The 13,628-nt window shown below is 51.9% G+C and overlaps 1 protein-coding gene across 1 annotated transcript in view; it reads left to right on the top strand.

The window, feature by feature from the left end:
• Positions 1 to 12,538, top strand: part of LOC144127998 (Golgi-associated plant pathogenesis-related protein 1-like) — a 66,797-nt gene extending 54,259 nt beyond the window's left edge. Inside the window, exons 5-6 of the mRNA XM_077661045.1 lie at positions 4,461 to 4,562; positions 12,148 to 12,538. Coding sequence (XP_077517171.1) covers positions 4,461 to 4,562; positions 12,148 to 12,410 — 365 coding nt within the window. The 3' untranslated portion in view covers positions 12,411 to 12,538. The remainder of the gene's footprint in view (positions 1 to 4,460; positions 4,563 to 12,147) is intronic.
• The last annotated feature ends 1,090 nt before the right edge of the window (positions 12,539 to 13,628 follow it).

The following is a 13,628-nucleotide window of genomic DNA, read 5'->3' as shown; positions in this document are numbered from 1 at the left end:
GATAGATTGCGTTCGTATCTGCGAGCCTTAGCCGTAAAAAATTCAGGAGGCACCTTGTTGACTTAAAGTGCGGTGAGGCGAAAGCCATTAGCGCGGTGTTCATGCTTGTGTGACTGATGTGTGGTTATGACGTTAATTAAGTACACAGTTGTTTGTGAATCTCAAATGCTGGAGACACTGGAGGGCATTTGGGAGGCATCCATCTAATTTGACGCCTTTCTGCCAACACTCTCCAGCGTCCTAGACAAGGAGGACTGCATATGCGTTGGCAGGAAGTAGCGTAGTCGTTAGCACGCTCAGCTGCGGTACGGAAGGATGGTGGTTCGAATACCATCGTGCACAAAGAATTTTTCTCTTATCGAGTTGAAGTGTGTCACGGACGGACGAATGCCGCAAGTATGAGCCATTAAATGCTTCTGCCTTAATACAGTTCAGTCTTATACGCGCTTGTGCTGATGTGAGATCGCGAGAGGCTGCCAGCTCCGCCTGTCGGCGAGCAGCCTTCAAGTTCAGCAGACCGATATCTGGAACCGGTTGCTCGATGTCTTCCCAGATGGAGGTAGTAGCCCTGTTTAACACGCATTGCATGCGGTCCACAAGCGATGGTGACGCCTACGCAGGGAGATCCTGGAGAATAGTGCGGAAACAATCCCAGTTCACCGCAATACACTTGCAGCGTAGGCGGTGAGCACGTGATGGATGGACACTGATGATGATAGGGTGGCGGTCACTGCCACAACAGTCAGGCTGAAGGTGCAACGAGAGAATGCCGGGGCCAGACCACCACGTCAGATCAGGAGCATATGTGGTACTGTGACTGTAACGCACAGCCTGCGTTGCTGAACCGGGATTTAGAATAATAAACAACGCATCCGCAAAGGCATCCCGCACACACCTACCACGGGGGCTCGAAGCAGGGTACCCCTAATCTGGGCTTGGGGCGTTGAAGTGACCTCCGACTAAAATCGAACAGCCGGGGTATTTCCTACGCACAGTCAATAACCAGCCCAGATTAATACGAGAGGGAGCGCTACCCGCTGGCCTAACGTAGTAAGATACTGACACAACAGTTACCTTCGGTAATTTTACAACTGCAACTACCTCTCGGTATGAGGTCCACCAGGTTTCCAGAGAGAGGCATACATTAGAGGAACGCGCATCAACGTACACCGCTGCCTTTCGTGGATGGGAAGCATTGTGCACACGACGGTCGTTCATCGAAGGCGACGCGTATCCACTGAAGCCCGGAATTGCGGGCAAGGCATTGGTCTCCTGCAGTAACATGGCCGACAACTGGAGCTTGTGCAAGCGAAAACGGGTTTTGGGCTCCCCCACTTCAGTGCAGAGGCCCCTGCAGTTCCACTGGAACAGACCGAAAAAGCCGGAACGCGCCATCTTAGGTTAGTAGTCCAAGCGCTGCAAGAAAAAAAGATGTCAGGTTGCATAACTCGTTAACCATGAAGCGGAGCAGGGATGTTGTAGAGTTATCTGGAGAAGTAGCAGATACTCTGGGAGGATCGTTGAAAGAAACAGGTGGCCGGGACATGATTGGTACTGATTCGTCCTTTCTAGCGGCGGTGCCACATCTTGCTTGAAATAGACAAAAACTAGAGCCAAACCATGCAAACCACAAGACAAGAACGAAGACGAGACACAAGCGCTAACTCACAGCTGAATATTATTGAAGCCAAGATGCAGCCTATATAAGGTGAAGCTTCAAGGGAGAGAAGGGTGACACGGAGGAGAAGGCGAACAAATGCAACATCTGAGATCGGAGAAACAGGCAGGCAGCCAAAAATCACACAACAAAAAGTTACTTGGTAACTGAATCTAAAAATTTAAACTCGGGGGAAAAAAGAGATAAAGAAGGAGTACTGACAGACCTACAGCCAAATTTCTTTATGTAGAAAGACTCAACACTAACACCTGCAGTCTTATCTGTGTTGTTGCCATTGCCAAGAATCCTCCTCTCATTCAATCGCGCCTCGCAAATGTCGCAGCTCATTACATGCGCACCCAAATGTGCGTACTTATCTTTCAAGTCTGATAAATTTCGGGCACGGTCTCGCAAACGCTGATTGATGCAGCGGCCAGTCTGGCCGACATAAAACCTCCCACAGATTAAGAGGATAGCGTACACCAATTTTTCTCTAATTCAAGTATGCACCAACTAGCCCAAAAAGAGGTGTTAATGCAGATCCCGCTGCATGTCTACGGCGCGCAAGCAGTTCACGTTGTTGTTGGAGCCTTGAGACCTCTGCCAAAAGGCGTGCGATTTGGTTATTAGCTGCTACCATGTCATCGTTGGGAGGTTCCGGGATGCTACAATGTTTTGTAGCCTGCTGATGCCAGCGGTACTTAAGCAATTTATCTCTATACGTCTGCTGAGTAGAAGTTTCATGCGTGTGCGGCATGGGAAGTTCGGGCCACTTGTCATCATCCTACTGGAGAGCTGCAAACCGGTTGGAGGTCTGCACTGGGGACGTAATCACATTCTCAGTCATTTGCTTAGAGTACCCACGACGAATATTTTCTGTTGCCTTTTGCTTTTGCGGGGCAAGTGGGCGATGTGATGTCTTGGTCGTCAGTTTTGCAGAGGCCACATCTGTACGCCGCTGCGCCTCCCGGCGCAGGTTCCACTTGAGTTGTGAAAGGGCAGGATCTACGCATACGGCCTGGTCTGAAGCAACTGTAGCAGTAGACGGCGGTTGGTTTGTATGGCCGAGGCCGTAAAATGCTCCTATACAAGCAGGCTGGCGGTGTTGGTGGGCCTTGCCGGGTGACGATGCATGAGCGCCCTTTTCCCATATAACGTGCTTGGGTCACTCGGTGGGTGGGACAGTAAAGCTCACGCTGAAGGGAAGCCTGGTCCTCATTAACATCGGCATTGTTGACAACACACCGTTGGAAGTCGGATCCATCAAGCAGGTACACCTGTACTGGTGCGGAGACCTCACTGGTAACTGTAATGCACTGTAGAGTTTGCAGACGTTCCACGGCAGCCAATGTCGGGAGTTGCACAGCAATGGTATATTGGACTTCTTTCTGGCCGTAAAGCCGCGAAAACCTTTCGTTCCGAGACACGCATCCAGATTTGCCTGCAGAATCCTGTTCAGTGTACCTGTAAGGCTTTTCGTTGCCTGAGATTTGATAGTGGCTTTGTACTGAGCCATGCGTATACACACAACTGGGCGGTCAGTAGCTAGGCAGGAATATTTGCCTTGTGAGCCGCCGCTGGCCGAAGAGTAACCCGTTGCAACGTCTCCCGAAGGGCGCTTTTGAGATGAGCGAAGGGCCGGTGGCGCAAATGGCGGGACTGATGACAGCTCCATTGCAGTGCTGGGCGTCTCATGTAGTACTGGTAAAGGTCGATCCGGAAGTATAGGCTGAGGAGCTATACCCGTGTTCCGTCCAGAGGGCAAATCAATCACGACCTGTTGTGCATCTGGAGAAGGCAGGGTAGGCGTCGGATCTGATGGAACAAAGCCACGATTTTGGAGGTCTGACACATGCTCAGGGGGCAGTTGTACTGCCGGGAAGGCCAGTGAGGCAAGCGGAGCAGGCGGAGCTAACCTCGCCAGCACGTCACAGGAGGCGCTAGGCCTAGCCTCGGTGCGCAGTTCAGGACCAGAAACGTCTGCGTGACATTTGCTGTATGCCCCGCAGCCATACGGGGACTGGGCGTCCGAAGCCTCCTCGGATGGCGTGAATCCAGTTCGTATGGTATATGGAGCTTATCTACGCGGCAGGCGAGATTTTCACAAGAACGATATGGAGGCACCTTAGCAAGGCGGGTGTAGCTGGGGTGGCTCAGTGGTTCTGGCGCTCGGCTACTGATCCGGAGTTCCCGGGTTCGAACGCGACCGCGGCGACTGCGTTTTTGTGGAGGCGAAACGCTGAGCCCGCGTGTGCTGTGCGATGTTAGAGCACGTTAAAGATCCCCAGGCGGTAAAAGTTATTCCCGAGCCCTCCACTGCGGCACCTATTCTTTTCTTCTCTCAGTCCCTCATTTGTCCCTTCCCTTGCGGCATGTTTCAGGTGTCCGCTGAGATGTGAGACAAATACTGCGTCATTTCCTTTCCCGAAAAACCAATTTTCCAGTTTATGTTTTGCTTAAGTCTGATGGCGCTGCCCGATAATTATAGTGCTAAAAAATTTTTATTAATCAAAACTGTTGCCCAACGCTAACTGCTCTAATTGACAGTCTTTTGCAGTGTCTTCGCAGTAACTAATGCGTAGCTTACACTTAAACATAATAAAAATTAATTGCAAAGGCTCTTGAATTTTTATCTGTAATACTCCTGTCACACGGCCAAATTTAGTCTCATTTTCAACTACTGACACTCGCGTTTAGTCATTCGTTAAGCGCCACACGATTCACTTCACTCACCTTGGCTAGAAAGTAATTGCCTCATTGTCAGTCCGGCGAACTAATTCCACTCGGTTGAAACACTGTACAGGTGAACAGTCGGCTGTCGTTTGCGGCGAAACTTCGTGCACAATGTCGGCACGATCTTACTTTGTAGGAATGGTTCGGAGCAGCGCCTACGTCTTCAAGCCAGGTTAGTGTTCATCGGCTGTGAAACACCTTCCGGGCAGTACGGAATCACCACTGCATTATATCAGCTTAATCCTCGACTCAAGGAAGCTAGCCAACGAGATAGAGTCTCCTTTCTTGAGGCAGGTCAGCGCTGAGGGCCTGAGAGTTGGCATAGAAATGATAGCACAGCACATAATATTGTCACGGCTTGCTTGACGTAGAGGCCGCCGGCGACCACAGGTGGTGATAGCAGGAGCACAAGAACACAGGAACAGGCAGGTCCGCCAGCAGCAGCGCCGTCGTCGGCACGCGGCAATCGCGCTTCAACTTTCTCTTCGCTACACTGCCTCCCCCTATAACGAACCATCGTCCCGCTGCTAACCCGAGAGCAAAAAACACTTAGCGGAAAACCCCACAGGGGCCCAGAAATCTTGCTGGCCGATGTAGAAGGCAGTGGGAAATGCAGGCGATTATCGCACGTAGTACGGCTTAAGCCGGACAACGCGCACAATTTCAGGGTAGGGGGAACGACGAGATGACGGTCGCATTCCTTCGGGCAGCACCTCGTAGTTCAGGTCACCGATGCGGCGAAGAACCTTATGCGGGCCAAAGTAGCGCTTCATGAGTTTCTCGGAGACACCTCGACGGCGTGCTGGCGTCCACACCCAGACCTTGTCCCCAGGGTAAAAATGAACATCACGTTGACGGAGATTGTACCGACGCGCGTCTGTATGCTGTTGGTGCTGGAGGCGGAGTCGAGCGAGTTGCCGAGCTTCCTCCGCGCGCTCGCAGACTAGACGGGCATGATCGACTACGCCGACAGACGGCTCGTGTCGCAACATAGCGTCAAGCATCGGGGTGACCTGTCTGCCATGCACCAGCTGGAAAGGGGACATACCTGTCGTCTCCTGGACTGCGGTATTATACGCGAAGGTAACGTAGGGTAGTACCTCGTCCCAATTGCGATGGGCGACGTCCACATACATGGCGATCATGTCAGCCATCGTCTTGTTCAGCCTATCCGTCAGCCCATTGGTTTGCGGGTGGTACGCCGCAGTTCGGTAGTGGCTGGTGCAGCTGAGACAGAGGATCTCCTGTGTGAGCTGTGCCAGAAACGCGGCACCCCGGTCAGTGATCAAAACGGCAGGGGCACCATGACGGAGCACAATACACTCAATAAAAACTGAGCTACCACAGCAGCCGTGGCTGACGGAAGTGCTCGGGACTCGGCATATCTGGTTAGTTAGTCGCTAGCTATGATAATGTACCTGTTGCCCAACTTCGACGTTGAAAATGGGCCGAGAAAATCCATTCCGATTGTGTGGAACGGAGTATGCGGTGGGTCGAGCGGCTGGAGAAGTCCAGCTGGTCGTGTAGAGGGTCTCTTCCGCCTTTGGCACTCTCGACAAGTTTTTACATAGTGACGGACGTACTTAGGAAGTTGCGGCCAATAATACTTTTCTCGAATACGTGCAAGTGTTCGGCTGTAGCCAAGGTGACCAGCTGTAGGATTATCGTGACAAGCTTCTGCCACCTCGGCTCGCAAGTCTTCTGGCACAACAAGGAGTCATGATTCAGGGCTGCTGTCGAAGTTCTGCTTGTACAATACGCCGTGCAGAATCCGTAACGTCGGCAGAATACGCAGGAAAACGCGCGGCACCATGTCTTCGCGGCCTTTCAGGTGTGCCATCAGCTGACGAGCCTGAGGATCATTGCGCTGCCGAGTGCCATATCTGCCGTGTCCAATGCCCTAAGGAAACCGTCCTCATCGTCATTATCGCCCCCTGGCGCCGGACTCACGGGGGCTCGAGACAAACAGTCAGCATCATTATGTTTGTGGTCGGATTTGTAGATGATGGTGACGTCGTACTCCTGTGGCCGCAGGCTCTACCGAGCAAGGCGGCCTGCGGGATCCTTGAGATTGGCAAGCCAGCACAGCGAATGCTGGTCGGCAACGACGCGAAAAAAGCGACCGTACAGATAGGGCCGGAATTTGGTGGTCACCCAGATGACAGAGAGACACTCTTTTTCAGCTGTCGAGTAATTGCCCTCCGTCTTCGAAAGAGCTCGGCTGGCGTAGGCAATAACCGGCTCGGCGCCGTCCTGGAATTGCACAAGCACTGCCCCTAGTCCTTCTTTGCTGGCGTCCGTGTGGAGTTCAGTGTCGGCGTCTTGATCGAAATGGCCTAGTACGGGAGGCGCTGCAAGGGCGTGCTTTAATTGGCTGAATGCTGATTGCTGCTCCTCGGTCCACTCAAAGGCGACGCTATCCTTCGTAAGACGGTAAAGTGGCGCTGCGATTTGGGCGAAGTTGCGAACGAAACGTCTGAAGTACGCGCAGAAGCCGAGAAAGCTGCGGACAGTCTTCTTGTCGGATGGTGGAGGGAAGGACTCTACGGCAGCCGATTTCTCTGGATCTAGCTTCACACCAATTTGGCTGACGACATGGCCTAGGAACTTCAGCTCACTGTATGCGAAGCGGCACTTCGAAGGCTTGAGCGTGAGTCCGGCGGTCAGAAGAGCTTGATCAACCGCTTCAAGACACACAAGATGGTCACAGAAAGTGCTGGAGAAGATGACAACGTCATCCAGATACACGAGACACGTCTGCCACAGTATCCATGACTCGCTGAAATGTCGCGGACGCTGTACACAGGCCAAACGGCATGACCTTGAACTCGTAGAGTCCATCCGGTGTTATAAATGCGGTCTTCTCGCGGTCGCCCTCAACCACTTAAATCTGCCAGTATCCACTCTTCAATTCGATGGACGAAAAATAGCGGGCATGACGGAGACGGTCGAGAGTGTCGTCGATGCGAGGTAGTGAATACACATCCTTCTTGGTCACCTTATTGAGTCGCCTTTAGTCGACGCAAAATCGAATGGTCCCGTCTTTTTTCTTGACCAGTACTATAGGGGCGGCCCACGAACTGTTGGATGGCTGGATGACGTCGTCGTTAATCATTTCGCGCACTTGCTGTTGTATGGCTTCCCTCGCCTTCAAGGAAACGCGGTACGGTGGTTGGCGAATCGGGGGCGTCGCGGTATCTACAATAATTCTATGCTTGGCGACGGGCGTCTGGCGAACTTGGGATGTCGCCGTGAAACAGTTGTGGTACCGATGCAAAAGAGAGAGCAGTTCGCGTGTGTGGGCAGGCTCAAGCTTGGGATCGATGTCCAGGGGCAACGTTGTAGGGTCACATGACCCTGGCGAGGCCTCCTCCTCAGGCAGCGCAACAGCTTCGCAAACGTCGCTAAGTTCTTCCAGTTTGGCTATAACTACCCCTTTCGTCGGGTGCTGCGGCTCGTTCCTGATGTTGGTCACTAAAATCTTGGCACGCCCACGTTCAAAATTGGCAATCCCCGCGCAACACCAATGCCCCGCGTAAGTAGCATCTGGACACTTCCTTCGAGAACGCCTTCGCCACATGCGGTTCTATCAGCTCGGACCGGAAGAAAAACTGTCGACAACGGCGGCAAGCTAACATGGTCGGCATCAACTTTCATCGCAGCGCGAGGGGCCCGAGGAGGTATTGGCGATGAAGAACGTGCGCGGAGAGTCAACTTGTTCCTCCCTACGTCGATTACAGCGCCATACTCACGGAGAAAGTCCATGCCAAAAGTAACATCTTTGGAGCAATTCTCCAAGATCACGAATGTGGGCTGGGCACCTCTCACCGTGAATCTCAACGCGGGCAGTGCACTTGTCAACAGGGTTTACGAGGTGACCTCCAGCGGTACGTATGGGCGGGCCGTCCCACTGGGTGGTAATCTTGCGAAGACGCCGAGAGAAGTTGCCGCTGAAGACCGAGTAATCGGCACCGGTGTCGACAAGCGCCGTTACGTCAAGACCGTCGATTAAAACGTCTACATTGCTAGAGGCCACCGAACAGTCTTCGCTCCCAAGGGTGCCATCAGTCGAGCGGGGACATTCCATCGTAGACGGAGGTTCTTTGCTGCGTGCAACACCGGCAACGCCACCTCCAGGCGTCGCCGTACTTAGTTTTCCCGAAGTGGCGAAAGGCTCTGATGGCGAGATCCGAGAGAAGGGGGTGATGATCGGCGAGGCGGCGGCAACCGGGAGGTGCCAGATGGAGCTGACACTGGCGATGGAGAGCGTCGAAGGTAGTCCTGTATCTCGCGGGGCTGTTCACCGTGGCGGGGGCGCGGATCAGCCCGCTTGAAACCTCGAAGGCCGAGTTCGCGGTACGGACAGTAGCGGTACATGTGGTCAGGCTCACCGCAGTGGAAACACAGCGGCCTCCGGTCTGCAGTCCTCCAGATGTCAGTTTTCGTGCGGCCCAGCGGTTCCAGGCGTGCATCAGACGAGGGCACGAACTCGTGGCGTCGAGAGCCGGAATCGGCATTGGTCTGGTACTGACGATGTACGGGAGGTGGACGACGGGCGGCGGCGGCGTAGCTCAGAGATGGTTGGTTGGCTGCAGCTACAATGGGTACGTCTTCGGACGCCAGCGCGTGTCGCAGTTCGTCCCGAACAGCCGCCGCGATGGAGAAAGATGCAGGCTGTTCAGGGGCTGGGAACAGCCTTGTCAGCCCCTCTCGGATGACGTCGCGGATAATTTCGCGAACATCGGCGAGGCCAACACTGCTCAGGCCAGACGAAGCAAGACTTGAGACGACAGGAAGGGCGCTCAGTCGCTGGAAGTGACTGGTTCTTGTCGCCAATGCGTGCTCGATGTTGGTAGCTTCAGCGACGAATTCGGCCACTATGAGGGAGGGTTGCGGATGAGGCCTCCAAAGATGTCATTCCGGACACCCCTCATCAATGCCCGCACCTTCTTCTCTTCAGTAGCCCGAAGGTCAGCGCGGGCACTCATACCCAGGACGTCTTCGATGAAACTTCTCACGCTCTCGGTGGGAGCCTGGATAGGAGCGTGGAGCAGATCTTCAACATGCAGTACAGGTTCTGCAGCCATTGGTCGGGTGTCCACCCATTATGTCGAGCTACCCGTTCATAGTGCTGTACCCAGTCTTCAACATCATCAAGTTAATCGCAACAGAACGGGGCGACAGACCTTGGGGTGACAGGCACATAGACGATCCTCGGCGCAATCGTGGGTTCGGCTTGTTGTGACTGGGACGGCATGGTGGCGTTGGTCCTAGATGTCCTCGATCCCTGGCGCAAGAGTCCGAATTCCGGTGCTTGGCCTTGCTGACGTCGACCAGCGCGATCCTCGGTTTCTCCCGAGGGCTACAGGAAAACCAGACAGCCAGGACTTAGTACCGGGCTCGAATTGCGAGGCGGGGTGCGTTGCATGAGATGCGTTACCCAGCACCTGCACCAAATGTCACGGCTTGCTTGACGTAGAGGCCGGCGGCGACCACAAGTGGTGATGGCAGGAGTACAAGAACACAGGAACAGGCACGTCCGCCAGCAGCAGCGTCGTCGTTGGCACGTGGCGATCACGCTTCAACTTTCTCTTCGCTACAATATATCGTCCCATGGTTACCGTGTCTTTGCCGAAGGAAACGCCTGTCGTGTAGGCCAGGCGCAGCAGCTTCGCCTTACAAAAACAGAGGGAGAACACATACGTAGTAGGATGCTGGAAGAAATGCATTCCAAATAGAACTTTTCTTCCCAGTGTAGCGCCATATGTCGCCACAAGCTGGATGTGACACTAAATTTGCCTTTCTGACACCCGTAAACACCATTCAGTGCTGCGGATACAGCCAGTGGCGCATACACTGGTGAAAGGGAGAGCGAAAAACAAAACTGCGGTTAGGCAAGTCTAACGCAAAAAAAAGCCAGCCCCGTGCGAGCGGTACAAGGCATCCCCATGAAAATCCACGTGAGCAAAAAATAAAACATTGGTTATGTGGTTGCCTGTCAGTTCCTGTTTTCCTGCAATCTGCGCTTCCGTCACCCAGCGCTCGGCGATTCTGCACTTTTTGTGCAAAATCGAAACATTTTCAGCAGCTTATCGCCCATCATTTCCAAAGGGAACGTTTCCTTCGATGGGAAGCCGCCGCCGCATAGGTTTCCGCCAGTGCCGCCACTAACCAATCCGCACTAGTCGCGCGACTGTGCCTCCACCTGCAGATTGATCTCGCGGCGAATAGGTTCGCCGATGTTCAAGTCTTGCGAACGCCATCAGTCTTACCTTTCATGAACAGGTTAAAAGTCCTGACGTTGTCATCATGCAGTCATGTAATAAGGGTCTAGAAAATTGTAGTGTACCAACAGACGTAGTCTCCAAGGGCACTCCAAGAACACAAGGGAAAAATTGCGGTTGTATAGTACTCCATGAGCCGCCGCGGTGGCAAAGTTGTTATGGTACTCGACTGCTCAACCGAAAGACGCGAGTTCGATCACGGCCACAGCGGTCGCATTTCGTTGGAGGCGAAATACTAGTGGTCCGTGTACTGTGCAATGTCATTGTATATTAAGGCCCCAGGTGGTCGAAATTATCGGTAGCCCCTCACTACGGCATCTCTTATAGCCTGAGTCGCTTTGGGACGTTAAACCATTGTGTCGGTGTCGTACCTCCATGAACTGTCGCAATGTTTAAAACGCGTAGGACACATATACGACGTGTGTACCGTTGGGAGCCGTGAACAGGACATCGCAGGCCGTGAGCGACGGGAACAAAGACGAGCAGGTTTATTCGCGTGGCCGATGGCGTTGTTCACTCTACATGACAACAGTACCGACTACGTCATCGGGAATACCGACACGTGACTCGTGCTAAGCCATATACGATACAGTGTGGACGAAGTTCTATTCTCTGCGCTGAACAGGCTGGGCAGCATTTGTGCCAAGGACAAGAGAAAGCTAATAAACAAGGAACTTGCCTGCAGACAATACAGAATGCCTGGTGAAGCATGATGCTCCTTTGCGTTCTTGTATAGGTGTGTAGGGAGTGCCTTTCAAGCGCGGGAAAAACTAAATGGGACAAACAAGAAGATGATTCAACATACGCCAACAATAACATAACAATTCTCTGGTAGCGCCCGATCATCGAACTTCGCAATGCGTAATAAAAACCCCCTTGCACCCCTTTTTAACGAGGCTTCGGTGTTGTACAAGCACAGAGGTCTAGTAACAAGATCATTGAAAGAAGCGTGTACCATATCCACAAGAACTGTGACACGTGCTTAAGCATCCAGTCTGGTGTCATTCATGAACGTGAAATTTCATATCTTGATGTGCCTGAATGAATTTCAGAGTGGGGTTTCTTACCTGCAAACGTGCTTACCTGATTGCAGGAACAGTTGTACTTCTCAAATAAAGCCTTTAGTTGATAGCCGGCACTCGTCCCGTCTACATGCTAGTCTGTGTATTTCGCGCTGTTTTCTACAAATATGACTTCAACTTTTGATTTTACTACAGTTTAAAACACTAATATATCTTGGTCATGTCAGGTATATGCTCCCTCAACTGGGGACAGGAAACAATCAGGAGTTGAACCAGTATGCTTCAGCAGTCATGTAATGAGTGTCTAATGCACGGGAATTCAATCGGCATGCGACCCTTTAGAGCCGCCATTTTGATAAACATTTGGTAACAGAGAAAGCGTGTGTGTATGCACTGAGAAGGTTCAACACTACCACAAGGCTTACATGCTCGATTCGCTCGTTCGTTACAGGCAAAACGGTCGTAGACGTATGGTATGCAGAGATCCGGCAGCATAACTTCAACCAGAAAAATCCTCCAAGAGAAGTGCTCCATTTCACGCAAGTCGTATGGAAGAAGTCTCGCCGCCTCGGTGTTGGCATCGCCAAGGCAAAAGACGGCTCGTATTATGTCTCAGCCTTGTACGATCCCAAAGGAAACAATCGCGATCAGTACTTAGAAAACGTTCCTAGGCCCATTCGTGGCCGATTTTCGAGCAGCCTGAGCTGTTCGTAACAGAATAAAGAGGACAGCACCCTCTCCTTTCGTCTCCTGTAACCGCAGCTCCGGGCCTTGCTCGTGTTCTGGCACCATGTGATCGTGACTGCAATACCGCAAATAAAGCCACAGTTTTACATAACGCATATTCGCAGTGTTGTGCTTCTGCTAGCAGTGGCGTTGCCTGCGCTATGCCTGTATAAAAGACATGGTTCAAATTTTATCGATGTATTTCAATACGTACAAATCGTCCAATTGGGCATTAGTGCACTGTGAACTAATGAAAACACGAACAGACCCAGGAGAAACGCAGCTACAAACACTTTCAACTTTAGCAGTGATGTGCAACCCCTGTAAAGAATACGCCGGTAACAGTAATATGCAAAACTGTAATAGTGCATAAAAAGAAAATAACGGAAGCAGTCAAAGGCTTACGGTACATAGATCGCTTAGTTCCCGTAAATTTATTTTAAAAGTGGCTAGAGAGTCACTGTCATCTAATGCACCTATTGTGTTTTGGAGGCTTTTCCATTCATATATTATGCTTTGGGAAAAAATCTGATTTAATACAGATGCCCAGGAATCACCGACAAGTTCGCGGAATATCTTTTTTTACTATCGGATACTAGTCGTAGCCTAAGTATCCAGCTAATTAAGGCACTAAATGGGGCAATTAGACATCGACTGAGTGTCTTAGCTTTCTTAGACAAGCTGAACCACTCTGCCGTTTCGGGCCGCCTACAGTTACTCTGTAGCTGCGGACATCGTTTCACGGCGCTAGCTGAACTTGGCGCGCTCTCTGAAGTGGACGGCGCAGTAATACACGAGTAATCCCCGCGTCCACCCATTGACCAACCTGCCCCGCAGACTCTACAGATTCGCACGAGTTTTCATCCCACTTGGTTGTAACGGCGATCGTCCTTCAAAAACTCCTAGGAAGCGCGATGTTAAACGTTAAAACACAGATGTCACGCCTCTCCTTACAAAGTGATGTAAAAGAATATAGACAATGTTACAAGAAGCATTATTGCTTTAAAACGTGACGGAATCAGAAGAACGTGAAAGCGAACAGTCACGTTCTTTCTAAATAATAATTTCGAAGCTCCAGTGCAAGGAGAGCGTCGAGCGCATCCACGGCACCGCAAAGAACAACTCATAAAAGGCAGGTGCGTGTCTCATTACTTCATTAGGTAATTATTTTCGCCGTATATCACTAAGCTCAGATGATTCCTGCAC

This window comes from Amblyomma americanum, chromosome 4, assembly GCF_052857255.1.
Source record: "Amblyomma americanum isolate KBUSLIRL-KWMA chromosome 4, ASM5285725v1, whole genome shotgun sequence".
In the NCBI taxonomy this organism is placed as follows: domain Eukaryota; kingdom Metazoa; phylum Arthropoda; class Arachnida; order Ixodida; family Ixodidae; genus Amblyomma; species Amblyomma americanum.
Note: the sequence above shows the minus strand (reverse complement) of the source record. Positions and strands in the feature narration are given on the sequence as shown.